The sequence below is a fragment of the Lepisma saccharinum genome, chromosome 16 (assembly GCF_977018435.1).
Source record: "Lepisma saccharinum chromosome 16, izLepSacc3.1, whole genome shotgun sequence".
Lineage (NCBI taxonomy): Eukaryota > Metazoa > Arthropoda > Insecta > Zygentoma > Lepismatidae > Lepisma > Lepisma saccharinum.
Window position 1 is genome coordinate 40727609 of NC_139244.1, and position 18252 is coordinate 40745860.

General features: G+C 38.4%; 1 protein-coding gene across 1 annotated transcript in view; it reads right to left on the reverse strand.

Annotated features, from left to right (window-relative positions):
- Positions 1–18252, reverse strand: part of LOC146000417 (uncharacterized) — a 183863-nt gene that overhangs the window by 138887 nt on the left and 26724 nt on the right. The window contains exon 2 of the mRNA XM_083138020.1: positions 13249–13410. Coding sequence (XP_082994146.1) covers positions 13249–13410 — 162 coding nt within the window. The remainder of the gene's footprint in view (positions 1–13248; positions 13411–18252) is intronic.

An 18252-nucleotide genomic window follows, 5' to 3' on the forward strand; every position in this document is an offset into this window, starting at 1 on the left:
GATGTTAACGACTAGCCAAATATAGCAGAAAAACGAAGTAAAATAAATCAATCAATTTGAGCTACTTTGATATATCATTAACATGTTTTAACCAAGCAGTGCTTTTTTCTGACAGTACGCAAAATCTACTACCGGCACCTTTTCTCATGAAGAGGATAACAATTAATAAAAGTTTGTGTTAATGAATGAAATATAAATAATCAAGTACAAGCATGCAATTATCAAGATGAATTTAACTTTGAATGTTATCATTTTTATCGTAAAACTTATCAACACCTATGTACCAAAAAAAAAACAATAACGAGGAAACGCTACTTGCAAGTATGATAGAAAACACCAGTTCAATCCATTTGTACTAAAAGTCACGGAGAAATGCGATATATGAACTTACCTGAAAATGAATGTTCACCCACCCCACCGCTCTGTACTGTTTGTTTTGTTCATTAATGTTGGCACGATTTATTCTCGCCATGACGGCGTATTCTAATCAATAATCGAAAAATTCTGTGCCGTGAATTGCACCTTCTGTTCTTTCTCGGACAATTCTAGGATAAACGTGAGTGTCTGTTAGACCTAAACAACCTAATATTCCACAAAGTATACCATCGTAAACAAGGTTCAAATCTCATCCCGCCCGCTTGAATTCCGGATTGGCAAGCGCTCCGTCCCGTCCTCTCCCGTTGCTATTTTGTGCCGTCGAAGTCACGTCGAAGTCGTCCGAATCTACATGTCCCCTTGCAGTACGGTTGTCACTTTTCCCGGCAAGTGTCAGCCCGAACGTCACTCACCGCGCTCTGGGGCGCAGGCGCACAGTGCAGAAGCAGAAGGCAGACGCCAACCACACATTACAATGATTTCCACCTATTTACCACTCATATTAAAAATGTGGCATATGATTTCTTCTCTTACAATTTTTCTACATTCAGTGTTATCGATAAAATGTCGAAGAATCACTGCGTTTTACATTGTCTATTCAGTAAAAGCTGTCTCCGCAAAGCGGAAGTTGCAATATGGCTGCCAAGCGCAGGGCCACAGCGAGTTGAAGCGTGCATCTGTCGCCCCGTTCGCATTTCCCCTCCGACTCCACGTCTGCCGCCAATTCGGACAAAGGAGGTAGGCTGAGTCCCCGTATGGAACGGTGCTCTAAACTGGATGTCGGTGTTGGAACCGAGCACTTCGATGTTTCTCGGCATTTTTCCACCCTTTGAAGGTCATCAACAGGCAGGGTTGGGTATCGCCGTTGCGTCCAAACAATGTTTCCAGCTCGAGTGGTTTGTGACCAAATTGAAGAATGACCGCTTGGGTGGCGGTAAACCGCATATATGCAAACACTTACACGTGGCCCAGAATCAGAGAGAGCGCAATACACCCTGAAATAAGTAGAATGGTAGCGGGATGCCTATGTAAGTTATCATATCTCAGGCCAAGTAGTATTGTTCGCAGCAAATAACTATTATACTATTGAGCCAGCCTAAAGCACGCAAACTTCACAAACTGTACGATTTCTTTAGTCGCACATTTGTTTTTTCGATTTTGTGAAGACCGATTTTGAGAATCCTCCTTAGCATTCCGATTCGATCATAGGTAGCAACACTTACAGGCAGGAACGACCTTGGCAGAAAGGAGCTCTGATTGGTCCCATGTTGACAACTGACTCAAGAAGCCCCGCAACCGACAGAACTCGAAGAGCTCGGATCCTACGTTGACATAAACTTTAGATGACATCTGCTGCCGATTCGGACGCGGCCAAGAACCCCGCCACAATCATGGCTACTCGATCCCACAATGCAACAGTTTGTGACGTAGGTGAAACTCACCTATACGCAGCTTGGATCGAATTTGAATTGTGCGAGAAAAAAGGTTCTAGTATTGCGGAACCCAAGAGAACACCATTAGAACTTATGGGTCCCTGAACCTTTAACAACCCAGAGATCGATATAACATTCAGGGCACCACAAACTAAATATTAAATTATATGCATTGTCCTTGTTTTTTTTATATACATACTTATATTTTTTACACCAGACACAAAAATCACTTCAACACTACGTAGATAGAAATAGTTAAGGATATATTAATTGTGTATGTTGTCTGAAATTTAAGTTTGAAATGATGTTACAAGCTCTCAGTAAAAGAATTATTGGGTCAATGTTCAGTGACAAAAGTTTAATTACTAAAGGTTGCTTCTCCCTAAGGCTCCCTGCATGCGCGGTCACTCCATGGAACTACTTCTAGAACATCAGTTACTCAAATGAAAGTTTCAAAACTCACGTGTCTGGTATGCACAAAACATTTATGAGTTTCAAGAGTGACCGCTGCATGGTGAGAAGTTTGATGTTTTGGTTAGAATCTGGCGTAGGTGCGTTGCTGAACCCTCTTTTGGGTGTGAGAGACTATATTCCGTTCCGTTCATTGTGTAATTGCAGGAAGATGAAATATTGAATGCCTACTTTCATCAGGATGATGGTACACCTCATATAGCGGGCATTATTGGAGGGCATTTAGCGGACAGGATCATTTCTAAGGACATTTGGGGCCCCCAAGATATCCAGATCTTTCCCCGTCCGATTTTTTCTATGGGGTGCGATGAAAACACAGTGTACGAGGCAGGCCAGTACCCAGGAGATGGGCCATGCCCCCCCTCGAACCCTGAAATATTTAATTGTAGACCTATAAAAAACTACTAAAATAACATCGTCCGATTCACCAATTCAGTCAGGACCGTGCGTTACTTTTAACCCCTGTCCCGAATTTTTCGAACTACAGTCGTGATGTGAAAATGTATCTTTATTAATTTTTTGGTTAACTCACATTTAGACATGTTCTTTATTATAATAATAATTACTAATACACAATATTTAATTTCTAAATATATTATTTTCTAAACATAGAATTATCATGACTTTTCAATGGCGCTCGCATAAGAAAATTGAAGGATATTTGAAAAGATTGTTGATTTGCGGAACACAGAACTATACGAACTATTTTGTAATCTCTCTCTCATATATATATATATATATAATATCGGGTCTGGGCCCTCCCTCAAAAAAGTTCTGGGTACGAGCCTGGTACGAAGTGACAATTCCCCCAATAGTTGATGATTTGAAGCTGGCCATCACAGAGTACATCCCGAATGTGGACCATGTTACAATACACAGTCTTTCCGAAAACAACACGATGTGTAAACAAATGCTTTTACTGCATAGACAATGTAAAACGCAGTGATTCTTCGACATTTTATCGATAACACTGAATGTAGAAAAATTGTAAAAGAAGAAATCATATGAGCAGTAAATAGGTGGAAATCATTGTAATGTGTGGTTGGCGTCTGCCTTCTGCTTCTGCACTGTGCGCCTGCGCCCCAGAGCGCGGTGAGGACGTTCGGGCTGACACTTGCTGGGAAAAGTGACAACCGTACTGCAAGGGGACATGTAGATTCGGACGACTTCGACGGCACAAAATAGCAACGGGAGAGGACGGGACGGAGCGCTTGCCAATCCGGACACGGCCCTTGTAAACATTCGGAATTCAAGCGGGCGGGCGGGCGGGCAGGAGATTTGAACCTTGTTTACGATGGTATACCTTGTGCAATATTAGGTTGTTTAGGTCTAACAGGCACTCGTGTTTATGCTAGAATTTTCGGATACTGGGGGTGGACACTCTTAACATTTCTTCTAACTACGCTATCATCGTGACATGTCTATTAGATTTACAATATTTTGTCTGTTTGCTGTACTGTCATCACTAGATGTACAGTTCCCTGCAATAAAAATGGGACAGCTAGATCTTGCAATACTAACTTCCCTGATATGTGGTTTGTGTTTTGCCTAACTCTACGATGATGAACCGACGTCAATAGCAACTTTACAAAAGGAAGTTCTGTTACCACCGGAGAGTTATGCAACACAAATAACGCATGGCCAGTATTTCAGGAACTAGGTGTCCCATCTTTATTGCTGGTGACTGTACAGAGATTGACCCAATAGACTATATCGCGTTCGCATGAAACGTTCCATGCGCTGAGCAGCTCAAGTGTGAAGACGGGAGCCTCTGTTATAATATTTTATGATTCTCTGAGTGTACACTGGATTTGGTGAAAGAAGAGAGCGTAACTAAGGTTTCAGGCTAAGGCGCCAGAGGCCTTTAGGCGAGCACTGCCGACATCGACACAATTTCAATAAAAGGGTTAGAACAGAATGAAACACGCTCTGGCCGAAGGCAACTCAATTTCATCCGCTATGTTTGTTATGATCAAACACCTGATCAATCGATATTCCCAAGAGGGAAATTCCACTGTATACACCATGGGTGTATACACAACACACACAGGTACGCACGCATACACAAAGAGATACGTGTGTGTATGCATGTTGAAGGGCCTGTCGTACTTGTGGTAACCCTTCCTGAAAAGAATTGCCATACTTGTGCACATATTTACCAAATTCAATGCAGTGACAGAAAAAACTTATTTAGGTGGCTATCATATTTCTTTCTGGAGCCTCACTACAATGTGTCACGTATTAAAGTCGTCCGGTTTGGCTGATATTTACTCCTGTTTGGTTAAGTCGTCTTGTGGTAGCATCTACATATTTTGATTCTAATTTATGGTATGGCTCATGAATGTAAAACGTCTGCGGAGATAGTCAAAATTCTTATATGTATTGATTGGTAAGATTATTCGGTTATCTACGTCTAAAAGTCGAAATGAATTTGTAGATACGAGGGCCGTACCGAAAGTAATGCAAAAGTGGTCATATCCTCTTAATTAACTGATGTAGATCGTTCAAATTGCACACGTAGTTGGAGTGACTCTTCCTCTATACAAACCAGCTATTCAACATAGTCTCCATTTAAAGCGATGCATTTGCACCATCATTGAACACAACTCTAGAATTATCTTTGAAAAAAGTCCGGTGTGCACTGTCCGACATCCACAGAAGGCTACAGAATATGTACGGAGACACCATTGACAAGAGCAATGTGCATAGCTGGATGAAGAAGTTTACAGAAGGGGAAACCAGCATTGAAGACAAACCGCGCAGTGGGAGACTATCAACTGCGACCACTGACATGAATCGTGAGCAAGTGGATGAGTTGATTGCGCGTCATTCTCCTGATTTCCTGAAATGCTGCCGTACCATCAACAGCGAGCGGTACATTGAGACACTCCATAAGCTTAGAGAAGCCATTAGGAGGAAGAGACTGCACAAGAATCTCAAAGCGATCCACATTCACCATGACAATGCGCGACCACACACCTCTTTGGCAACAAATCAGGTGATCGGCAAAATGGGCTGGTCCGTGGTCCTCCATCCACCGTACAGCCAGATCTGGCACCCTCAGACTTCTACTTGGTTGGTCCCATGAAGGACAGTCTTCGGAAACAACGATTTGATGACACAGACGAGGTGAAAATGGCTGTGAAGAAGTGGATGTCGGACAGTACACAACGGACATTTTTCAAAGAGGATTCTAGAGTTTGGTTCAACGATGGCGCAAAGGCATCGCTTTTAATGGAGACTATGTTGAGCAGCTGGTTTGTATAGAGGAAGAGTCACTCCAACTACATGTGCAATTTGAATGATCTACACCAGTTAATAAAAAGGTTATGGCCACTTTTGCATTACTTTCGGTACGGCCCGCGTATTTCATTAATTGGGATTATAAATATATGAGTCAAATTCTGCTCTTATAAAATCGAATATTCATAATATGACGCTTTTCCTCGGCTTACTGAATGACATGGTCATATATTTTTTAAAAAGGGATTAATTAATTGTTTTAATATTTCAAATCATAAGTTTTCCAAAAGTTCAATCCGAATTTTCATATATCAACTTAACCTTACAAATAACTGTGTTAACTTTTGCAGAAATAAAGAAAATTACCACAGGTTAAGTATTAATGAACAGTGTATTATAAATAAATTTTACAAGTACGAAGTATTCGTTCATACACCGTATAAAGCATACATTCATATAATCAACTAAGATTTTACATTTTTATATCACATTTTATAATTCAACTTCTTTTACATATTAGTCACGATCTCAAGTCAACTTATAAGCATATGGAAAATTGTCCCAAGTTTCCAGAATTTTTACGAGACGATTTGCACAAAACGCTCGATTATAACGAAGAACTATCCAAGACAAATTATATGTGTTTGTGTGTTCTATCGACTTTCCACATTCAAAGTAGTCAATTCTTTCATATTATAAAAATTAGGCCTTTCATTTATGTAGCTACATGCATGTTTAATACTTATCTGAAAATTCAGTTACAAGAGAAGATGGCTGCCATTTTTACGTCCTATGGACCGGTCACTTTTTAATGTCCTATTCACTTTTTTAGGTTCTTCACGGCCTTTCTGAAGATCGAAAAACCGTTACTGCTCTTTTTGTAACATTTTTGTCACATTTCCTGGAAAAATCTTGTTGTTATATATAAAATATTTCCAATTTAGGTCTCCGAAATATTTAGCGACTCCATTCTCGTCGTCCGTGATCTTATAGATCAGGCAGTGTATCCAAACTCACACTGTTACAACTTTAAACACAGAATACAAACTTGTTATTACTTTTCAAGTGACAATTATTGAATTGTACAGATATTATGCATGAAAATGCTTGTAAAATAAATTAGATACAATAATACACATATTACAATATTCTATCACATGTTTACGTGTTTTCTTTTTACCTTTTTCAGTTATTTTAAGTTTTACAATTTTGGTGGGAAAAAAAGGTTATTTACGCACAACTTAGATTTTTCCCTTTATGTGAGTTGGCTATGTGTCCAATTTTAGGATTACTTCACAACTTTAGGATTACTCTTTAAGGCGCTCATTTTAACAAATCGTAACTTTATCGTCGAAATTCTGCCAAAACTTATCTTAAATGGTTTGTACGTGTTAGTAATACATATTAAATACATGTTCGTACCCATATACTTATGAATGAGCAAGCAAAAGCTGATGAAAGCAAACATATGAGCGATTTTGCATAAATTAGCAATTCACGGTAAGCACATTCTTGATACGTCACAAACCAAATTACATCGCTGAGATATATAAAATATTTTAAATACGTGCAGTTTAGATACGTACTTCAATTAAAACAAAGCCAAAGTGATGTAAATTAAATTTATACAATTATAAACCACCAAATACGAGCTCAAATCGTAGATTTTAACTGATAAAATTATTTTATTTTTCACTTTATGATGGTACTCATTATGATACCGTCATAATAACTTATGTATCATTGGTGTCCAATTGTTTTTATTGTTAATGATGGTTGATTAATTTCATCTAGTAAGTATAATAGTCGTAGTGAGGGTAATGCAATAAGAACTAAGATGACTGCTGGCATAATTGTTCATGTTGTTTCTCAAGTTTATCCTTCTTGTAATCTTCGATTCGTAAATTTGTTTGTGGAAAAATTTTCAGATGCAATATGGTTATGTATACCCAGCATCTCCACCACGTAGCGTTCCACCCTGTGGAACTTGGGATCGAACCATTAGGGTTATAACTCACCGTTAAACTACAACACTCGTTGGTTGCGATGGCCGTAAAAGGGCCAGTTGTGAGGTACTAAACTAATATGTAATTAAATGGCATGACTGATGTTTTAAGTCCCAACACTTCTGACTGACTGAGAATGGCAGGTTATGGATAAGGGATGACTTACCCCGTTCGGTACGAATAGCTCTCTCCTAGCGATGTTACTTCTCTCGGTGATGTAATCAAAAGATCTTCCTGCTCCTATATTCCTACCTTTTGTACCTGTTGCTGCGACCTTCGCTCACCTGGCTCAAGGAGAGAAACGCAGCTCCCTTAAGAAACCACTTTCCTCAACAAAATCTAGGATCAAGTTCTGACACGTTTAGACAATATTCTACCCGTACCGGGGTGATATGCCACGATAGAAAGCAACAGGAAAATTCCTTTAATTATACAGTTTCAGATGCGTATGAGTCTGAAATTTATATTTTGGTTGAAAAATAGTCCACAAAATTGAAAAAATGTGTAGGCAGTACTTTACATCCCCCCAACCTCCGCCGAGTGATAAATATTTGAAAGTTCAAACCTACACAAAGAAAAGTAAATGCAGTTGAAACAAAAAATTCATAAGTTCTGTAGCTCAGACCAAGTGCTTAAGTACATCATCGAGAAAGATGTAGGAAGGTGCATCAAAAAATTCATCAGTTGATGCATTAAGGTACAGATCGACATAGAAAGAAATACTTACTTGCATCGTATGATGCACTTTCGTGTTAACTTTACACAAAAATGCATCAAATTGTAATCCTGATTCTTGGCAAAGGCCAAAGAAGCACACTTTATTGCATCAGTCGATGAATTTCTGATCCATCAAATAGATTTAGTTTAGATTGAGATATTTCTGTGTCTATCTTTGAAAACACCATTCAAACTTCTTTTGTACTATGGAACTACAGTTCCTTTGAAGAAGACATATAGAATAGTCAAAACAATACGGGAAATTAAATGTTGAAGGTATTATTGACAGTATATTCTGCTTACAATTCTTCAATAGGAAACAAGGATTATTAAATCAATGAAAACCTATTGTTTACAAACTCTCCAGCTCCAGGGCCTTTCAGGAAATAATTTGGCTAATTAGTTACTACGCAGTAGAAGCCCGCCTCCAGAAAAATAATCCTGTACTTTCCCCCTACTATGCCTCAAGGGAAGTTCATATTTGGCGTCTGATATTGCTTAGAAAAAGCAGGCAATTAGTTGCTTGTTAAAAAACAATCACATAGGTTTGTGTTTGCCTTTGAGAGACGTCATGTTTGTTTGAAATTTGTTTTGAAAAACTTGTACGCATCTGTATATTTCAATGCCTTTTTTCCGAAACTAATTTCAAGGTTACTATACCTTCTACGTGAATATCTTACTAAAGCTCAACGTCCACTAAGACGCGGGAACAGAACGCATCAGACCAGTTTCCGGCGACTCACTGGGCGATAATTTTTAAGATAAACCGCAGACTTCTGGTAAGGAAATTCCGCGCGTCGCTGTACTGAAGTTATGTTGTCGCGTCTCAGTGTGCGCTAAGCTTAACAATGTTGAAGGATTTTCCTTCTATAATAAATGGAAGTATGAAATATGTATATCATGAATTGTACTACGATTCTTTCGTCGTTATTACCACAGGCGATATGTAGAGGGTGGTAATTGCGGGGGGGGGGGGGGGGCTACACGTGCCCGACAGGTTAATGAGAAAATGAGAGACATGACTATTTAAATACACACCATGGGTTTCCAATAGAGTAAATGCTGAAATGCGTTCAGTTAGTAGTGCAATATGAAATTATTACTAGAGGGTGAATGGGGGCATTTTCCGTGGTCCAAGTTGTACATAATAGTATTACTGAAAAGGTAACATGAGTCGAGTTCCTTCCACACTTGCATACTTGAGAATCACCATTTCTAGGTGGTAAACAACTTGATTGACTTCCCCCATTTAAAGCCCGAATCACACGGAACTGAATTTCCAGTAGGAATGCCCTAGTTGGCGCTGGACTGCCTACCCATTTGCTAGTTTTCGCCTCACACGATACTTGTTACTAGAGTACTGTACTTTCGCTCTAAAACACTCGACGATCGAATCTCCCATGCTCGAGCGTGATTCGCTCGAATATATAGAATATCAAATTTCATTTCAATGGGACAATAATCGTACAAATATATGTGTATTAATTCGTCCTGGTAGTTTCAGCCCATAATCATCTATTCATTTTCATACATTGCTATGAATTGGTTAGATAGACTAAATTACATTTTAACATGGAGATAACTATGTTGACTTAAATTTCAATTTCACTGCGTCTTTGACTTCAGGATCCATATTTGAAAGCCCATTACTACAGAAAAACTATGGTTACACGTGAACTACGATGGTTTGAATATTCGAGCGTTACTCGCTCGAGCGAAGGAACTGTCCATTCAGTCCATCTAGCGTCTTCCGTGCGAACTATTACACCATCGAGCAAAAAGGTCTCGCTGGGGCACTCTATGTTACCGATATACTATTTGTTCCCATAAGACATTGCGCAGAGCAGACAATCTTTAAAGATGGACGAGCAATTTGAAGAATGTTGTAGGAGAATTACTGTTTGGTGCTTTCATTAAAAATTTTAAAAAAAAGTATGGACTAGGGATTGGCTCGAAAAAACATGTAATCAGTGCGTAGCGAAGAAGCTTTTTAATTAACTCGGGTATGTATATTCATACAATGAGATTCGCAGGATTCATTCCCATTTTTTTAAAAAATCTAACATTTAATTTAAGACACTTGTGGTAATAAGGATTTTCATTTTCGGCTAATCATATTTGTCAGGTACACATCTCATCGCTTTGCATAAATACCTAAATATTAATGAACTGAACACGAATGCACTGCACGCCATCTCTTTCCTTTTTTATCGAGAAACTATCAAAAACAGCCAAGACTCGGAAACCACAGACAAAAAACTCCCCTTTGCAAACTCACAGATTATCTTCATGGCCAAACTTTGCTCTGTTTGGCTGTTCCACAGAATCCAGTCGAGTAGCAATTAGAATATGTCCTATTCCTCAAGCAGCCAGCCAGGCAGCCATCACATCCGGGCAGGTAGCCAGTTCAGCGTCAACTAACTGAATATACAGTTCCGTGTGGTTCGGCCTTAATAAGGGTAAAAATGAGTATCACCAGATGGAGGGTACGACAATTGTTCTTGTTCGAATTGGATTTTTTTGAAGGATGAGTTCCCATCGCCCCGTGCTTACTTAACGATCAGTTTTCGAGGTGTCAAACACCTTGCATTGTACGTACACACAGTAAGGGTTGTAATGAGTGAAGCTAGTGCAGTGTCAATTTACACCTACCAAGAACTTTGGACAGTAGATGTTGAACTTCAAGGAGTAGTTTCTTTTTAAGCCAAAGTCACAATTGTCATCATCAAATTTATGCTATCATAACAACAGTTCCAGGATTATATTCGCTCGAGGTTTCGTTAACGAATGTATTTAACTTCTGCATCATTTTCACATTGAATCAACACAATTACGTACTATCCAGAGGCGTCGCCATTGGATGGGTGTCAAAATGACTGGATACAAAAATTTCAGCATAACTTAATTGCAAACGCATAGGTAGATAAAGATTGAGAAAGAAAAAGAAAGGAAGTAGCAGATAAAGAGGTAGAGAAAAAGGAATAAAAGGAACGAGATACAGAGGATATAATGTAAAAAGAAAAATAGAGAAACACAAGAAGGAAGAAAGGCAAAGAAATAAAGGAGCGAAGAAGGGGAAGAAATAAAGGAACGAAGACAAGCAGAAAAGGAAAAAACTATAAAGAGAGAAATAAAAAGAGGGGGAGAAAGATATTGAGGAAACAAAAAGGAAAGGGAAGGGGATAGGAATTGAGAAATAAGTAGAGAAATGAAGAAAGAAGAAAAATGAAACACAGGAATAAAGATAGAAAATGGGAAGGAAGGACGAAAGAAGTACCAAGAAATATGGGAACTAATGAAGGAAGGATCAGAAGGAAAGAAAAGGAGAAAGAGAGAGAAATATAGAAAAGCAGACAGAGTGAGTGTGTGAGAGGAGAGAGAGATAGAGAAAGAGAACGAAAGAAAGAGACAGTTTGAGAAAGAAAATCAGAAAACAAGAGAGAGATGAAGATAGGAAGAGAGAAATAGGAAGAGAGAAAGATACTCTTAACATTTATATAAAAAAAACAGAGCACTTGAAGATATTCCCTTGTTTCCACCAAAAATATTTTTTTTTACAATGCCAGGGGCGATTCTTCCATGTAGGAAGTGAGGAACATCCTACAGTTAATTTGTACTTATTTCAGGATCTCTACTTTTTAGGAGTTTAATGCGTGTTATACAATTATGAGCGCAGTGTACGTACGTACAATGGCTAGGTTAGCTACTGTCAAGAGTTAACTGCTCTCGCTTCCGCCAGCAGTAGCGCAAAGACAATGGTCACAGGCTTGCTGCCGCTTTCTGAGAAACATCCTACAGACAGGTGGGTGAGTAGTGGAAGGGACAGTGAAGGGAGTGGGAGAGAGGTGTCGAATATCGACTAAGGACGAGGAACCAGCAAGACGTTCCTCAATCAGCGATGCCAACCCCAGCAAAATTGTACAAACCAAGCACCGTTTGACCTTTGCTGGCACTTAGCGCGCTGCTTTTGGCATAATGGTAAAATCTAGCATAATCTGCAAACGCCAGTCTCTGGGAGAGAGAAATCCAATTCAAGGGAACATGTATTCAGGAAATAAAAATAAAATTATGTCCAAATCTTATTTCTACTTCACCAGCGGACATGTTTCAAAGGAAAGGTAGTATGCCGACCCAGCAGCAAGCTTTTATGCAACCATGCCACTATACATCCTCTATCTTTTCTTCATCCTACCCGATTTAGTTCGTCAGGAGATTTTATGGTAGGAAATCGGTAGAAAGTTGGGGATAAACAATCTTCTCAAACCTTTTTAAGTTCTATGTTGAACCCATGTCGTTTGTTGCACCATTTTAAACAATTTTGGGGGGAAATTTACACTATTACATAACTGTTAAAAATAAGCAACGAAAGTTCAAAACTCTAGAAAAGTAGATGCAGAATTCATTTATCCGAAAAAGTAATAAATAATAAATCCTAGCACAATTTAGAAGCATAATTTCGAAGTTTAAACAGCACTTTTTATCGTCAATCCACACGACGACAGCGAAGGGGAAAGAAAATCAAAATTCTCGCAAAATCTGAAATATTGTCAATGTTATTTTCGTCGGTTTTTATAGGCTCATATTTAAAAATGTCATAGTTCAAAGTAAGGAGCAAGGGAGCCTTGCCATATCTTGAGCATGGATCTGCAGCTAACATTCTAAATGCAATGGGTAGTACAAGCAAGACGTGTGAATGTAATTGAACGCATTTTTCAAACCTTCCTCGGTTTACCATAGCTTCTTCCTACACTCTGAAGGAGCCACCAGTTACCACTGGACAATGCCATGTATACCATCTGACATTTGAAAATTTCTCAATGCTTTTGTAAACCAGCCTCAAAGCTGGGTGATCCCTAAAAACAACAACATACATATTTTTGTCACATGTAAACTTAATACATGCAACTACCTTGTAAAGCTACTTCATTTACAGTTATAATTCCAAAGGACATGTTCAAAAGATATTTGGAAACAGTGATAGAAAATTCAACGGAAGTACTTACTGACGCAGACTGGAAAGACTCCTTCCCACCGCCCCCTGAGGCACGTGAGGTATTTGTCTCCCACAAGCTGGAACTGGCGAAAACAGTTGAACTTTGCGATGCGACCCTTCGATCGGATTCGAACCCGGCCGTTGTCGAAACGCAGGGTCGGACAGAGGAGGCCTGCAAATTAAAAGAGATAGGATTTAGTGAAATGGCACGTTTCCAAGAAAAAAAACATCAAAATACACCATTCAGAATACATGTATTATTAGGGATTCTTTTTCGTATGACCCTTCATAAGTTTTATTCTGCCCGCCTTCAACGCCCCCATTTTTTTTATCTCAATAACAATAGTAAAAAAAAAGCATGAAAGGCGAGTTTCATAAAGCACAAATTGCAGCCAACAGAACTCCCCCATTTTCGGCAGCGATATGCATGACCAAAGTGTAAAATCGAGTCCCGATTAGCCTTGGTGTAATATGTAAATTTCGTTTCCTAAGTACAATTCGAAAATAATTTTAAACAGTCGTGATCATTTATCTTTGTGTTTAATATGCAGTCAATTCTGTGTGTAGTGAGTCGGTTGCGATGAACATTCGATATAGCGAACGTGAATCAGCAATCTCGACCGAAATACAGGGCTACTATAAATGATTCATTCGATTTCAAAACACTGTATTTTTAAAAGTATTGCACATACAAATATGAATGATACATGAAAATAACTGTAAACTCACCAAGTTTTCCTGACATTCTACAAATGTATGCGTGCCCCACTGGCCACACGACACACATCCAAGCGATAGTCGAGTTCCACCCATACATTTTGTAGTAATCCAGTGTCCTTAAACTGCCTATACCACCGCAAAATGCTCTGTTTACATGGTGGTTCTTTTTTGTTATCTCTTCTGAATGCAAGCTGCACTGCAATAACAGATGAGCATCTCCCATATTCAAACACACAAAAACTCTTTCTCGGTTCGTCGCCATTTTGTACAGGCACTGCACTCGTGCTGCCACTGGTGTGTCACGATGTAAACTTGGTGAGTTTACAGTTATTTTCATGTACCATTCATATCTGTATGTTCAATAGGCCTACTTTGGAAAATACAGTATTTTGAAATCGATTTGTACATTACAAATTGCGTTTGTGGTGGAACCACAACTTCTGTTTTAGCGAACCTGAAAAATGAAATGTCCATGAAAAGTTACAATTTTTAGCATTATAAGTAGAGTACAGTACTTGAAAACAAATCATCGTATATTAACTTGAAGTCCTGAAAAAACCGGTTTCCTGACTGTTGTTGATTTAGCAACACACACAGCAACTGAAATGGAACTGGGGGCGGGGAGGCGAGAGAGTGGGGTTGTGATTTGTGATGATCAGTGAACGGATTTATATGTAAATACATATTTATGTATGAAGCTGGAATCAGTTATATTTTGTGCTATTTTTGTGCATCATGGCAAGTAGACTCGAAAAATTCAGTTTTTTTTCCATATTAGGTTTTGGCTCATATTTTACATATTTTAGTTATTTTTACATATTATTTCCATATTTCAGAACATTTCTCAACATATGTTCCCTATTCGTGCAATAACACACGTCCCCGTGTGACCGAAAGGGTTGGTTGAATTTCTTGCGAATAACTGTCCAAAGCGACGATGAACAACGAAAGTTTACGACCTTTCATATACCCTTCAATTGCGTTAATTACGAGTTTTCTGTCATCCTAACAATAATAAGTGTTTCATCTTAAATTTTACACCACTCAACTGTTTGAATTGCTATTGCAAAACACTTGAAATTCCTGTGTATTTACAATTGTTGTCAACAATAGAGAATGAGAGCTCAAGCATCGGCTCCTGGTTGTTACAAATGTTATTTTGACAACGTGATCGGTGATACAGTTCTCCAGTACACGTGGTCAAAAGTATATTTTAAGTAAATCCTAGTGAGTAATATCATTAAAAAACAAGGATAAGGACACCTGCCTCAGGTTTTTCTCTGTCACTTCCAACCTCAATTCATGCTAAGGAAGGGTTTTTCGGTTTTAGTGTTCTTCGGATATAGTGAACCATAGGGGTTCATTATAAGAGGAGTGGATTTTAAGTAGCCACCTAAAGAAAATAGCAAATTAGTTACGAAATTTCTTGTCAATTCCCTCGTCTATATTTTGCTTATATAGTATTAATATTATAGGGGCAGCATTCCATGTGAAAGTGCACCTGAACCTCAATTTTTAAAATTAAATGCAATGCTGTAACTTTATTCTATCTCATGAGTGAACAATCTAAAATTGCCATTTGCATCAAAATTCAAGTATTATACCGGGTGTCCTAGAAGTCTTTCCCTGATAACAAACTTTATTCATATCCGATTTATGCAAGGTAGAGATGTGAAAGTGGTGCCAAAATATTGGAAAACTAACAAGTTTTTTTGTTGCAGGTTTGAGTAATGTGGCTGTAGTGTGGAAGTGGCAGTGCCCAGAAAACCGGAAATGTTCACAAATCAGGAAAAAGCTCAGCATGTCTTCTGGTATCACGAGACCCGGTCATCAATAACAGTGCAGAGGAACTTTCAAATGTACAGAATCCTTTCGTCTAGAATATCTGCCATCAATAAGTTGGTATTTAAAAATTTGAATTTATCTTCATTCCGAAATCCTGCCAAGTCCAAGAAACATTGTATGGAAAGATGCTACCCGATGTCAAGAGCATTAATTCCGGATTCCTTGGCACCGACACTGCTGCACTACAGCCACATTACTGAAACCTGCAACAAATAAACTTGGTTAGTTTTCCAACATTTTGGCACCACTTTCACATCTCTAAATTGCATATAGCGGATATGAATAAAGTTTGTAATCAGGGAAAGACTTCTGGGACACCCTGTATATCATTAAGTTAGAATGTAGAAGGCATTTTACATATTGTTCGTTAATTTTACCTTTTTGATTTACTTGTGTTTTCTATTGATTACGTACCACCCGTGATACCAAAAAATAATTAATTTCTCCTTTAATTGTTATACACGTATATCACCCTCAACTCCACTAGAATATTAAAAGATCAATTACCTTCTCTCCTTGTGTTAATCCCGGTGGAGGCACACAGTGGTTGGGATCCCACTTTAAACGGTACACACAGGAAACTAAATGCATCATATCGATTGATGCATTAAAGTGTGTTTTATGGCTTCTTCAAAAAATACGATTCACATTTGATGCATTTGGGTACATTTTTGTATGTCGTGAAAGAAACACCAAAGTGCATCATTTGATTCAAGTGAGGATTTCTTTCAGTCGAGATGCACTTCAATGCATCAGTTGATGTTCCTTGATGCACCTTCCTGCATCTTATTGGATGACGAAACGTTTAAGTACATCATCAAAAAAGATACATTCTGGTGCATCAAAACACATCAACTGATGCATTGAAATGCATATCGACTGAAAGAAATCCTCACTTGAATCAAATGATGCACTTTGGTGTTTCACGACATACAAAAATGCACCCAAATGCATCAAATGTGAATCTGATTTTTTGAAGAAGCCATAAAACACACTTTAATGCATCAATTGATGCATTCAGGAGCATCAATCTATATGATGCATTTAGTTCTCTGAGTGTAGGTCCAGTCTCGATTAGCCTTACTGTGCATAAAGTGGACTTAAAACATCAACTTAATCAATCTTTGTGTTAAATAATATACTTTTCATCATGTGACAATTCATAGAAATTAAAATAAACTTCTTAAGTGAAGAAGCAGTGTTTCGTCTGTTCCACCCATGACACAAATTGTTCGCTTATAGTTAAAAATCTGAGAAAGTATTTTAAGGGTAGTTATGTTTAATCAACAATGTTAATACTTATATTTCATTGCATAGATACTCTAAGAAAAATGTTGCTTAACTATAGGAGGATAATTACTTTAATATAAAAAATGTAGTCCTCGTGTCCCACCTGTGGCAATGGAATTCTCCAATACTTTAATGTGTCAAGCCTATACATGTAGTTATGAAAGATGCAAAGTCGATCATGTAAGCATAAATGTAACTTTATTAAATCGGTGGTCTAAATATTGCACCCCTAATACTACGTTCCGCACCTCTGTAATTCAAAATCTGGCAGCAAACCCCTTCCCTGTCTAATTTTCTGACAAAATGCTTTCCCGTTCTGTGCATTTTTTTCTGAGTTTGCGTAGTAATATTTTTAAGTAGCTACTGCTTCAGCACAATTCATCCGGGTATCATGGTTCATACGTCTTTCTCTCCAGAATAGAACAGGCTTTCAAATGGTACCACGCACATGTGTACATCAAGTATGAGGAAAGGGAAATCGGGGATAATTAGGGAAATTTCCCTCCGAAAAATCCCTTTTGGTAACTTTGGGGGCCTCTGGACCGGCCCTGGATATAGGTACCCGGTTATAATCTACCTTGAAAAATCCTATGGTCTATACGAAATGCGTCCGCCAAGTTTCATTGCAATATCTTCAATAGGTATGAGGGATGAGGGGAAAAAATATTTTACAATCCTGTTTGACAATACTATTAGAAACTCACAAACTCAAAAACCAACAATAAATCACCAACAGTTCAAATAATGCAACACCAAAAAAATGTACATAAGGCAACTGACTAAACGCGGCACATAAACGAACTCACGTTTGCACTTTGTCAGCATAACACAAAACAATTTACTTTCCTCTGAACTAGTTCTTCTTCTTTTTCTTCTCCTTCTTTTTTGTCGGCACTGAAAATCGTGACTAAATAAAAGGTCGTTGTTTCTTCAGTAGCAAAACATATGTTTCACCAACAAAAAGCGTATTATTCCGTTCAACACGGGTTACTTCAGTCAGAGATGTTCGTGGGCGTAATATTACGCCGAACACAGGGAAGGGGAATCCAGCCCTGTTGCTGTTCTGTAAATATACATGGATAATCCCATATTTGAACATTGTAGTATGATGTAATACGCGACAGGCGTAACAACTGACGAAAGGCAATCCTAGGGCCGG